This window comes from Centropristis striata, chromosome 13 (genome assembly GCF_030273125.1).
Source record: "Centropristis striata isolate RG_2023a ecotype Rhode Island chromosome 13, C.striata_1.0, whole genome shotgun sequence".
In the NCBI taxonomy this organism is placed as follows: domain Eukaryota; kingdom Metazoa; phylum Chordata; class Actinopteri; order Perciformes; family Serranidae; genus Centropristis; species Centropristis striata.
Window position 1 is genome coordinate 25,670,862 of NC_081529.1, and position 12,581 is coordinate 25,683,442.

Below are 12,581 nucleotides of genomic sequence, written 5' to 3' on the forward strand. Positions count from 1 at the left end.
TCAAGGGGAAAAAATAACTCTTCCCTATCTGTGAAAATATATTGGATGTACTTTTAAAACCTTGAATCCTTTCATAGCATCACCATTTTTATTCAAGAAGTGTCACGAAGTTTTGAATATGTTTCCGTGTTCATTTAATAATTCAATTAGGGATTATATGTCTGCACATCATGCTGCTGAATATCAATATTAGTTTGGAATATATAATTTCTCTGCTAGACTGCTATGAATGCCTTCTGGCCGTCCTGATCTAATGAGGTGCTGCATCACAGACTGGGCAGATAATCACTGGCACAAATTAACAAAGTTATTTGAATTAATCAGATGATACATTTGTGTGAAAATTTAAACAACACTAAAGGGCACGCTACTTATGTTTCATTTACAAGCACGTGTCAAGAGCCAGTTGAAACTGATTACGGGTTAATGAACTCATCAACCAAATATGCTCAACTATTTAGATGGCGTTGGTGAAACTCATCAATATCTTCTGACTCCGCTGACATTAATTCCATCTTGTATTAACTATTATATTTTCATAATTGGCAAAGTCTGGCTCTCAGTCTGCACAGCAAACATGCATGGACATAGATAAACTAAATTAGGGCCTAATGAATGTCGTTAGTAATGATTATTGGTCACAAATACAAGATTGAGGACCAAATATTGCTGCTTAATGTGTGGGAACAATAGAAATGTAAAGCACTTAATATCTTAAGTACCCCTGAGACAAGATAATTTATTGAAAGCAGCTTCTCCTTGCTGCTAATTTTTGAAAAGGTGATGATTTAGTGTCTTTACATTCTAAAAACATTATAATAACTTGCAGAGGAGGCTAGCAAATACGTTTCTAAATCTAGTCTGCTGTACAAGCAAGGATGAGCAAAATATACATCCACTGCTGACCTGAATTATGAGGAATCTGAAGGTGCTGAAGTGTTATCACTTATGTAACACCTTGCAACTTGCAACCAAAGGACGAGGTGTCACTTTCAACATGATGCAAATAATAATGGTCCAAAGAGTAAAAAAACAACAACAACAACAACAACAAACAGTTATACTAGACTATATATGGATTTTTAAAATATCTACACTACTATGATGTGTAGAAATGATTTTTTTGAAGTATCAATTCAGTGTGTTTTCCCCAGCAGGTTCCCGTTCATTTATATCATTGAGAAAATAATAGGCCATGTCTTTCCCTTCCATATCTGCATTACTAATTATATACTATAAAGCTATGTAATAAAGATAAAAAGACATAAAAACTGAATTACTATGTAGTAGACCTGTCTCCACAGGGCTGTGTCAGCACTGGCGAAAGGTCTGGTTGCCCCATTATAGTTCTGCTATAGGGGAAGATTTAAGCAGCAGAGTTGGTACCTACTGTCTTAGAAGCAATACCAAATTCTCCATGAAATGGGGCCATAATGGGGCCAATGAGACCATAGATGGATTACCTAACGGGCCTTCACCTACAAAATGTCAGTCAGAGAGACACATTTCAACCAGAAGAGACAAAAATGACCACAAGGAAACTTGTTAAAATGACTACAAAGAGTGTCATGGTTGACGAAAGCTGGACCTTCGATGCAGACAACAGGACCCAAAAAATAGTTCCAAAAACAAAGTCTTAAATGATTATGGATTGGCAGGAACTTGAGCTGAATCCTGACAAAGAGATGCAAAAAGACCAAAACAACTAGTACAAAGAGATGCAAAACAGCTGTAAGGAGACATAATAAAAACCACAAAGTGACACAAAACAACTTCAAAAGGGGCCAAAACAAGCACAGGCATAAAGACCAATTATAAAGTGACACAAAACAATCACACAAAAAAAACATGTCTATCCATTTGAAACCAGGCTGTCTTCGAATCTGCCCATGAGTAAAAGTGTATCAAACATCACTAAATCATTCAAAGATATATGTATACAGTATATCAGCTACAAACTAACTAGATATTGCTTGTGAGTTATAGGTAGAGAAACTTCCAGATGAGTTATGTAATTCGACAGGAAGCTTAATTGGATCATAGCTGGATTAAAAGATTACCTCGCCATGCTATGCTTGTTTCTTCCAGTCTTCCAAAGAATTAACTTTATTACATCTTGGGGTATTAATGGCTGCCTCTGCACCAGCTTTGGGGGGAAGCCTTTACAAGCTGGCTACTGGTTTGTGCATTAACAAGTGCAGGGCCATGGTCCACTGCTTTGAAACAGGTAGAGCAGAGGATCTTATACTAAAGCCATGGGGGGAAATGAAAGAAAAACATTTCTAACCCTTATATGTTACAGATTGGCATCAACCTTGTAAGGCTACTTAAGTTAGCCGTGGTGAATGTTGTTATGCAGCTGTTAGAAATCTTTTATCTTTTTCTATTATGGAATTTATGTCTTATGTTCTTATGTCTCTGCTTTTGTGTGATATGTTTTGAGGAGCATGGAGTGATTTACCAAAGCGTTCAAACATTGAGCCAAAAACCTTCACTGTCTGAAAGATGTTCCAGTCATGATTCATTGTGTGCATTTCTGGAACACTATGAAGAGCTGAGATGAGACAGTGTGGGATGTTTCTTTGCTGCTTCTCTGATTTCTGTTTTCCTCTCCAAAATATTTGGATCTTCCTCCTGTCACTCAAGACCCATTCAAGCCAGCAGGCAAACTATAGAGACATGGTGCCTTTGACTATGTGTTTTTTTTCATGGTGCAATATAGTGGAATAAAGGGGCTTTGTCATTCCCTTTTTGGGCTCGAGAATGAAATGTCGTGCATTGCTCAACCCTGTCTTGTTTTAAAATCCTCCACTGTTGAGTCGTTGAAAATAATTGGAAAGTGGATGGGAGAATGGTCAGGCATGTGATTTCGGCAGGAAGATATTGTTTTGTGCCGTTGGAAAGTTATTTTTCAAATTTCCGAAAGCTTTGTTTGGTGAAATAATGGTTGTTGGTTATTGATTCCAGTCCCCACAGATTATGGCCATCCTCTACTGGATAATACAAAGCTTACAAATGACTTCCTGAATGTGTGTAATTCAGATTAGATTTATTTTTATCTCAAGCTAAAAACTGACTAAATAAACCAAAATGAAAGAAATCATAAACCATACTAACACCAAAACTATTGTATTTGGGTGGTCTTCAGGCACAAAGGTAAATCACAGTCTATTAAGTGCCCTGAAAATGTTGTTTTCTCCCCTTTGGTTTGTATTTGTCTGTTTTTTAAAAAACACTTAATGGAAACTAACCCCAGGAGGTAATCCCACGTGGGATGAGTGCAACTTTCAAATGTCATGGTAAAGTTGCTTTTGAGCTCAATCTGTAATACAGCACAGCACTCTAGTGGCCACAAGGGTAATAATTGTCTATGTGTGTCTATGTGTGTCTGTGTGTGTGTGTGTGTGTGTGTGTGTGAGAGAGAGAGAGAGAGAGAATTTGTGACAATGTGAATATACTCAGGCATGAAGATGCCTTTTTTTTTTTTTACCCCCATCCAGCTCCAGCTATTCTGATTTTACAAAGCAGGTATGAGGAAAGTGTCTTTCTTGTTATCAACATCACTGATGACCTAATATTTAATTATTATTCAAAAGGGGTAAAGAGATAAATTGAGCCTGCATGATATCTATTCAGTGTGTACGAAAGGGACTTGATGAGACAAACAACTGCAGAAAATCTGAATGTGAAGCTGCAATGCAAAGTGGTGATAGGAGCTGCCTCATCAAGCAAATTTATGAAAATTATTTTCATTTGAGATAGCATTGTGACACTGAGAGCCTGTGTGAGAGACAGGGAAAATGCTTGACTAGTCATACAGAAACAGAGTTATGTGTTTGTAAAATTGAGAACCCTTAAGCATCATCAACTCTTTTGGAAATGTATGACAGGCAACGTTTCTTTTTCCTCCATCTGACGCCAACGCTTAACTTTCAGGATACAGCTGGTGTTTTGTACCATGTTTATTGCCCAAAGAAAGATCACGAAGCAACATCTCTCAAGGATGTCTTCCACGACAGCTTAAAAGTGCGTCTGGTTCCTAAATTTGACATGTCGAAGTGTCATCCAAAGTACATGGTGATGAGTACAAGTCTAGTTACATAACCAACAAGTGAAATTAAACTCCTGCCTTCCTGTGGTACGTAAACCAAAGACTCTGATGTCAAGTCTCCAATTACATTTACTGTAGCTCCGGGGCTTTTGTTGTTGACATGTAGGATGAATTTAAAAAGGTTGGGGTAGCAGAGGAGTGAAAAGAAGGAAGAACAAAGCCTCTGATTTGAGAGGCATCCATGTAATTATTCTCAGCCACTACCGTCATATGAATCACATTACAATGAACTAAAGTACTAGTGTATTTTTTTCTTTAAAACAGCTCAAGGACCTTTGAACCCCTGTACCAGCCACTGTAATCATTAGTGCAAGTAATCCATTATGCAAAACAAGTTCTTAGTAATTCACAAAGAAAAATTACATAGAATGAGTAATTTGAAACTCATTATACATCCCTGTTATAAAACCTTTCCCATGACCCACTGGATAAACCTGCGATTAGCTATTTTTCCAAGTTCCTGAACAGCAGCTTGTGAACTTTGAAATGTTCAACCAAAAACAATTATTCGTATGAAAAATTATGGAAAGGTTACAGCAGGGTTCTCCTGAAATAAGACATGAAATATAAGGATGCAGCAGTATAAAATATATTAGAAGAAACTTCACAACACAAATATGTCATGTAGCTTTAATAAATCTATTATGGTGTGTTTTACATAATGAAGTGTAAAAAATGTAGGCGGGGCATGTTCGTCTATTTTCACTCTCTGAAAATATAAATATAAATCTCTGTATTACTATCACATTCTTTATGTGATAGTAATACATATTCAATGCAAGGCATAGTTATGTTTTAAACATAGGGCCATTGGGAATTTAATTTTAACTGATATGAACCTTCATAAATATGCAATGTCACTTTTATGAAACTTTTTGTTTTAAATTACGGTGCGTAAAAAGTTTTGGGGGGCATTTTGTTGTTGATTTTGGTTATTTGTATGTAGAGATTTTTTCTGGAGACTGGATAACATGCCTTATGTGATAGTAGGGTATATTTATTGCAAGGCATCTTATTATGTCATAATTACTTATACATCTTCATTACCTCGCTCTGGTCTTTCAAAACCATTTTTGTGCATTGCATGTTCACATGAATATATATCACAGATTTTGTGACAATGCCTTACACAAGTAATGCGGAAATATTGTATATTGATATTTGCATCACATTTTTGTTGAGATCAGTCAAGGACACAGATGGTCAGCCAGAGAGTATAGGGAGTGGTCCAACCAATTTCATACCTACTGCTGCCTACTCAGAGTGCATAACAATTCCGCTGAGCCGGCTCTATTTGACATTGTGAGTGTGTCATGTTCATAGGGATGGCTCCTTTTGGATCAGCCTGATGCAGCACTCGCAGACTTCAGTGGAGCCTCACATCCACCTGAAAAAAAAATGTCACGCAAGCACTTTTGGTAACAGCGAAAATTCCTCCATCGCTCGCCTCTCCTGTGGCTGTAAATGAAGATGTGACTTGCTGTAGTTGGCTAATGTGTATCCAAAGTGTAATAGTCCTACTAAACTATCCTTGCACAGCCTACATATAGCATTTTAATGCAGTTCAAATGTCAGGCCAATGGGTCCTGAAAACACTTGGTTTTCATCACATGTGCTAAAAAATGTATATATCTAATCTGTCAGTCATAAAAGTCTTTGAACCACCAGATTAAAACAGTCAAGAATGTTCTCTCCTGCCTCCTCATCTATTTCTTATGTCTTAGCACCAAGAACATTTCACGTCTCTCCCAGTAAGCGAAGGGTTTATTCAGCCTGCAGTTTAAAGTGCCACTATTTCATAAAACTTTCAGCTAAAAATACATCTGAAAAAATATATATAAAAATGTAAAGCAAGACTTTATCTGTTCCTAAAATTAAAGCTCCATTGGCAGTTAATTAAAAAAACATCTTGCCTCTGTGGTTTCTTGCTTTGCAAGAGTTGCTTCTATTCCTTAATATTGATTGAAATGTACCAGGGCAGAGGATCGGCTTAATTTTAAACTTAAATAAATTCACTCTTGATATTACTTTATTAAAGTTCAGTTGAATCATCCTCACAGCATCACAGTCATTTTGAGAAAATAATTATGCAGATTAGGTATAATCGTGCATCGTGAACAATGCTATAACCTTGAATATGATTTATGAGAAACAAAATGTGTATTTGTTTATAAGTATTTAAGATATTGGCAAACTTCAGGCAAAAACAGAAAATTCCTCTCCTTTTTTCTCGTATTACTGTGAAGATGTGGTGGACCTGTAAGGAAGGTTTATTGGAGGACATTGCGTAGGACAAACAACAACTTTTAAAAATTAATATGTACCAGTAGCAAATCTACCTTAAGGAACAATTTATTGTGTTTATTCAACTTGACACTGATCCTCATTTTATCTTTTGTTTTACTCTGCTGCAGGTTCCACATGGATTTAAATTTTTTTCGTGCACTTTCCAAATTGATAATCTGGTTCTGATAATGAAAATATGAGTGCAGTTGTAACAGTTGTTCCTATGATTTGGGACAGCCAACAAGTATCAAATGGACAAATGTTTTCTTCCAGTATTTTCCAAACTTTCATTCCATATCTTTTTTTTACTTTTTATTCAACTTCATTCAATTAGATATTACTGGTACAATATGTTCTTACAAAAAGAGCCGTTAGTGCGACTTTAATAATAATAATGATAATAATAATTACTTTATTTGTATAGCACCCTTCAAAACAAAGTTACAAGTTACTCAACAATAAAACAAAATGCAATTAAGAACACATATAGGGCCTATATAACAATTATACAATTTATAAAACAATGTAAAAGAAGGTTAAGGTCAATAAAAGGCAATAGGCTACGATAAAAGAGTTTTAAGAAAAGATTCAAAATATGACACTGAGTTTGCCTGAAATGGATGTTTCAAATTTCAAAGGCTTAAATGCATGAATAATAATTACCTAAATGGTCACATTAATTAAATGCAAACAAGTCAGATTCAGTCAGAAACAATCACTTATACCAAACTGTTGTTGTTGTTGTGATTAATGTTCGATCCAGAAACCACAACGGAATTCAGGCGCGACTTCCGTCTACGTCATCACGCTGATAGGCGTGCTTGAGCTCAACCAAACGGCGCACGTTTGTTTTGCTGGTGAATGACAGAGCGCTGCTGAAGTTGCTAAAAGTGAAGCATCTCCGTCAAGAATAAGCTCCACACTGTGCACGGACGAAGAACAGGGTGAGGATTCTTGTAATTTACACACACGCTGAAAAATCTGTTTAATTTTAATGCCAACTGTGAAGATTAGAGCTGTAGCTAACAGTAGCTGTTTAGCTAACGTTAGCCTCTACATGTTACTTCCCTGTAGCCGAGCATCATTTATGCGCAGCTTTTCTTTTTCGATTAAAATGTCCTTGCGGGTGGTGGAAGTAGATACTGGAAAGGAGACAATTCTCAATACCTGCGCTGTTTGCTCTCTGTACTTAGCTGCTAACAATGCGCTGTATCAAAATATGAAACTCCCAATACACAATTAACTTGTTTGAATCGTATGATTTTTCCACGTATTCTGCAAATTAGTGAGAGGTTTATGTGGAAAAAGTAATGCACTTAAAATCTGCAAGTCTACAACAGACTTACCTGAGGGATGCAACATAGATCCCTTTATTATAAGATTTAGATATCTAGATTAATCCCAAGGGAAATGTATGCATAGAAAACCAAACGCACAGGAATAAAGAATTGAAACATAGTAATAAAAACACAGCAGTAAAGTGATCATCAAGCCACTAGAACTACTACACAGAGCTGTCAATATAATACAGTGTATGCTAATGGAGGTGGTGCAACTAGAGAGTGATTAAAGGATTAAAAAACTGTGTAAGAATTGGATTAGTATGGGTCAGTGCCTGAATTGGACCATAAAAGTTGCCAGTACACTGATCAGCAGTTGCATGACAGGAATAGTCCACTATTTAACAATTTAAAGTATATTTGATGCAGTGGCAGGATAATGTGGCCATGATGAGACAAAGAGAATTCATATCAGGCTATATAGGGGTGTTGAATGTCTGATTTTTACATAAAAGTGTTTGGCTGCTACCAATAAATAATAATATATCCCCTATTATATTTTGGTATAAATATCAGCATGATAATAACACTGTTAATAGCAATTTGAAGTAAGGGTACTTATGGATGAAAATCAGAAGTACTTTGATTACTCACCTGTACTCATGCCCATTTTAGGCACTATGGTTAATTTACAATACAAGTTAAATTTAGATATATAATAAAATACAAATTGTGCAAAAGGCTAGCATAGCCAGAAAGAAACAGCCCATCAAAAAAAGGAATTAAAAGGTAAAAACAGTGCAAGAATAGTGATTACTGTGGAAAATAAATACAAATAGAAGGTGAATACATAAACTAATACAATTTTCACAATTTGCAAGGTTAACATAACCAATAAGTGACTAAGAGTTATCTGCAGGTTGTTGTGATTAATGTATAGTGGCATTACTTTTACAGAGGAAACAAATATGTCTGTCTAATTATCTTTCTTTCAGTATTTTTACAAGCAAAAACCCCAAACATTTGTTGCTACAGCTTCTCAAATGTTTCCTGGAGCACCATCGGCTCAAGAAAAATTAATAATAATGGGGATTTTCAATGTTTTATGATGTTTTATAGCCCAAATATTTCTTTATAATGTTAGTTAATCAATAGAATAATGAAAATACTCTTTAGCTACAGCCCACAAAGTCTTGATATGCCATTTCCTGTTTCTTTTTCTTCCCCAGGATTAAGAGAATGTCTTCCACTGAGCCCGTCATCAAATCGAAACAGACCGAGAAAGAAGTCAATGGAATTTCTACACAGGTCATCTGTACACAGTTCAGCAATTACATATTGGTAGTTCTAACTCAGTACGGCAAAATGGGGACATTGATATCTGTCACACCTGACTCCAGATCTAATGATATCAGCACCCCAACATTCTCCACCAAAGTACTCCTGGGCAAAGACGAGGTACGCTTGATAAAATTGGTCGGATTAATATTGTATCAGTGTGCTATAGACTGGTTCACAAGATATCAGACAGACTTGTTGTAACGCAGGGTAACTCATTTCATGGTGTGAAAGGGCAGATAAGATTGGCTGTGAATTGCTGTGGTAGAGAAATAAGATGTGTGCAGGCATGGAGCTCAGTGGTCTGTTAAAGTTTGCACAAAGAAACCTATTTCAGCTTGGCATCATCAAGTAATTTTCAAACTGGCATACAGTGCCAGACATGGATCATCAATGGGGAAATTAACTTTAATGAGGTTGCTTGTGGAGTTTGTTTTGTCACTTTTTTGGTCATTGTAATGACACAATATTTGCAGTTCTGTGTGTGTGTATGTGGTTTTACAATCAGGGAGGCATGCAGTGTTTTAAGGCAGACTCACACAGGCTGAATGATCATTACTGAATTATGTTATGTAATCTAATGAAGCATTATGTCAGCAGAAAAGCTTCATCTCTGTTATTGTCAAGTTTACCGGATTACACAGGAGCCAGATTACCTACGCCAACCACATTAGGGGTTTCATTAAAATAGAATAGAAGTCATATTTGTAAGATGTTGCTTGCTTTGGGAGAACTTCACAAAAATAAATTACTTTTCTCATGCTGTGTGTGGAATACAGCCCAATCAATAATGCTTCATGGCAGTAGAGTCAAGTTATAACTGTTAACCACATATGCGATGGCAACAGCACAGAATATGGTTGGAAAAGTACCTTTTTCTGGCCCATTTGTTCACAGTGTGAAATGATTTAGAGAGTCTATAAAATATTTGCTCTATACTAAAGAAAAAACATTTATAGCATGTGAAAACTGGTTTATGGGTTACATTGAAAAGAAGATTATTGATGTACATGATATCAAATTTAGGAATAAGGGATAGTTTTGCGAGGATACTGCTACAGGTGTATTTCCTTCCCTTTGGAATCTGAAAATTAAAGTCAATGCGGTGGTGCCTTAAACCTGCATTCTTTTAATGGCCAACAAATGGCAGCTGCCAAAAGAAGTCAGATTGTATAGAAATATATGAGAAAATTAACCTTCCCATTTATTACCTTAGTAAACATTTTCCTAATGAGTTTATGAGTGAGTCTCAGTCGCTAGATTCAAGACTTCTTCAGCACAGCATCATTTTAATTCAGTAAATTATGGTCCCATTTAGAATTAAATAGGCAGGAAAGTAGGGTATGTTTTCGGGCTATCTTGTGATTGACATTTTTAATCGATCTGTGCATTTTTTTATTTTAATTTTGTGTATGTCTGTTTCTGTATCTGTACTCACTGGACTGAAACATGGCCGATCGTTCAGTTCTACGGCCGTACGTGAATAAGCCAATGAGCTGAGAATTAAGTTGGATAAGGCTACAGTTTGCAAATTGAAAGTTGCTACTGTATGAAACCTTGCTAGCATGAATTACTAGGTTTAATTCGATCCAAGAATTATTTAAACACAAAACACATTTAAAAATGCAAGATTACTGTGAAAACTAACCTTGCACCTCTTCAGGGGGGTGCTAAGACATAAAACATTGATCTCCTTGATGTTATCACTATAGTTTAATTTAACTTGATTTAGTTTTACGATGAACAGGAAGTCTCTTTTCGTCCTTTCAAAATAAGGTAATGTCCAATAAGTGTAGATTATCAAAACAGGTTTTTGCATAGTACTGTATATATATATATATATATATATCTTTTATTTTGCCCATGTATGCATGTTTTTATACATACTTGAGTATGTATAAAAACATAGTGATTCATTGATCGTGAATGTTATAGATGCCAAAGTTGGCAGGTTTCTTCCAAACGCCCATCCCTAATTGATATACAAGAACTGTAGACGTCATAAATTTTCTTCAGACGTAAACATGTTGCATAGCGGCATTTTTGTGTGCATTAATCTAACGCCTGCTTTGTGTTTCTATTTTCAGGCTCTAACACACGTCTGTGCAAAAAACCTGGCAACTTGTGTGTCACAAGAAGCCGGAAACAGGCCTGTCTTACTTGGACTGGCACTCAAGGATTCCTCCATAGATGCAATAAAACAAATGAAAGAGATCATCAAAAGTTGTCAAGTCTGGTAGGAAGTCAACATGATGGACATGAAGCCTGGAGGCTTGCTGAAAACAGGCCTTCTGGATGCCCCCAATGCCACATTTTTCTTCTGCATTTCCTTTTAAACTGAAAGGATTTTACTGTTTACTAAATGCCAGTCTGTGATTAAAAAAACCCCCAGAGGCTTGTGCTGCAAGACAGAAATGTATAAATCCAATTTCATTGACTCTGATCTTTTTGATTTGTTCAGACAGTGAAGAATGTCTTCTGGAAAAAAAATATTTAGAGTTTATCTGGTTGTAAAGATGGATTTTCTGCAAGTCACTGCTCTAAAAAGTGTCTAAAAGTGCACCGACTAAGTTCAACTTAGAGAATGATGACCAATACATCCATTTTAATCAGCGTATGACGTACATATTGACCTTTTCTGTTTTGTTTTGAATTTATTATACTTTATATGGTTTATTATTTCATTACAAGATGTAGGTATTCTAAATTGTTTCAAAAAAGAATGTTGAAATAAAACCAGTTACTTCTACAACTTGTCTTTTTTGCTATTTTTGACTTTTTTTTTTACTCACTAACTTAGCACCTGTAAAGGATATTTCAGGCTTAGCTCTGGATAAATATTTAAAGCACGAAGAACATTCCCATTACACTATAAAATTGGGTTTTTCTTTTCTAATCTTTCTAATCTGCCTTACACTGTGTTGCACTGGTGGGAATGCAGTTAAACAGTAATTTACAGTCATTTCCAACACATTACAAAGCAATTAATTATGTGCTAGAAGTGTTTTACCGCAGATCGTGACAAAAAATGCACAGAGCAATAAGTTACACTGTTATTTCATACCTATCAGCTGTAATGAATGTTGCTTTACCATCCTCAGAATTGTGTAAAATACAATAAGTGAAATTAATTTGAAATCTGTGGGAGCCATTTGGAATAATTTGTTATTGGTTATGATAACGTTCTTAACTTCCTAACTATAAAGTAGATTTTATTTCTCAAGTATTCTTGTAACATCAAGCTATTATAGTATGCATACAGTATAACCTACATACATATATCCTAGCTAATATGAAACTCCATGTTTGGCCTGTGCTGCAGAGGTGTTTATTCATCTCTATTTAACTTGTTTTTTATACATATTTTTTTGGTTTGCGGTTGATTGTATTGGATTGCATTAGCTCAGCTTCAAATATATAAATAGGCCTACATGGTAATAAAAATATTAGACATGAAATATATCAATTGTCAAAATGTAATCTTTTTTAATTGACAAAAAGAGAATATGCAGGTAAACACAAAAAACAACGGAGTCAAATACAATTCCTACAAAAGTATTTTGATA

At 35.6% G+C, this 12,581-nt stretch overlaps 1 protein-coding gene across 1 annotated transcript; it reads left to right on the forward strand.

Annotated features, from left to right (window-relative positions):
• Positions 1-7,189: 7,189 nt before the first annotated feature.
• On the forward strand, positions 7,190-11,467 carry psmg3 (proteasome (prosome, macropain) assembly chaperone 3). The gene is made up of 3 exons (XM_059348288.1): positions 7,190-7,341; positions 8,907-9,135; positions 11,103-11,467. Exons 2-3 carry the CDS (start codon positions 8,917-8,919, stop codon positions 11,253-11,255), a joined length of 372 nt encoding a protein of 123 aa, XP_059204271.1. The 5' UTR covers positions 7,190-7,341; positions 8,907-8,916; the 3' UTR covers positions 11,256-11,467.
• The last annotated feature ends 1,114 nt before the right edge of the window (positions 11,468-12,581 follow it).

Bases quoted from the DNA above. Each gene is read 5' to 3' on its own strand.
- psmg3 (XM_059348288.1), top strand. From the start codon at position 8,917: ATGTCTTCCACTGAGCCCGTCATCAAATCGAAACAGACCGAGAAAGAA. The intron at 9,136-11,102 runs GTACGCTTGATA...TTCTATTTTCAG, and splicing joins TACTCCTGGGCAAAGACGAG to GCTCTAACACACGTCTGTGC.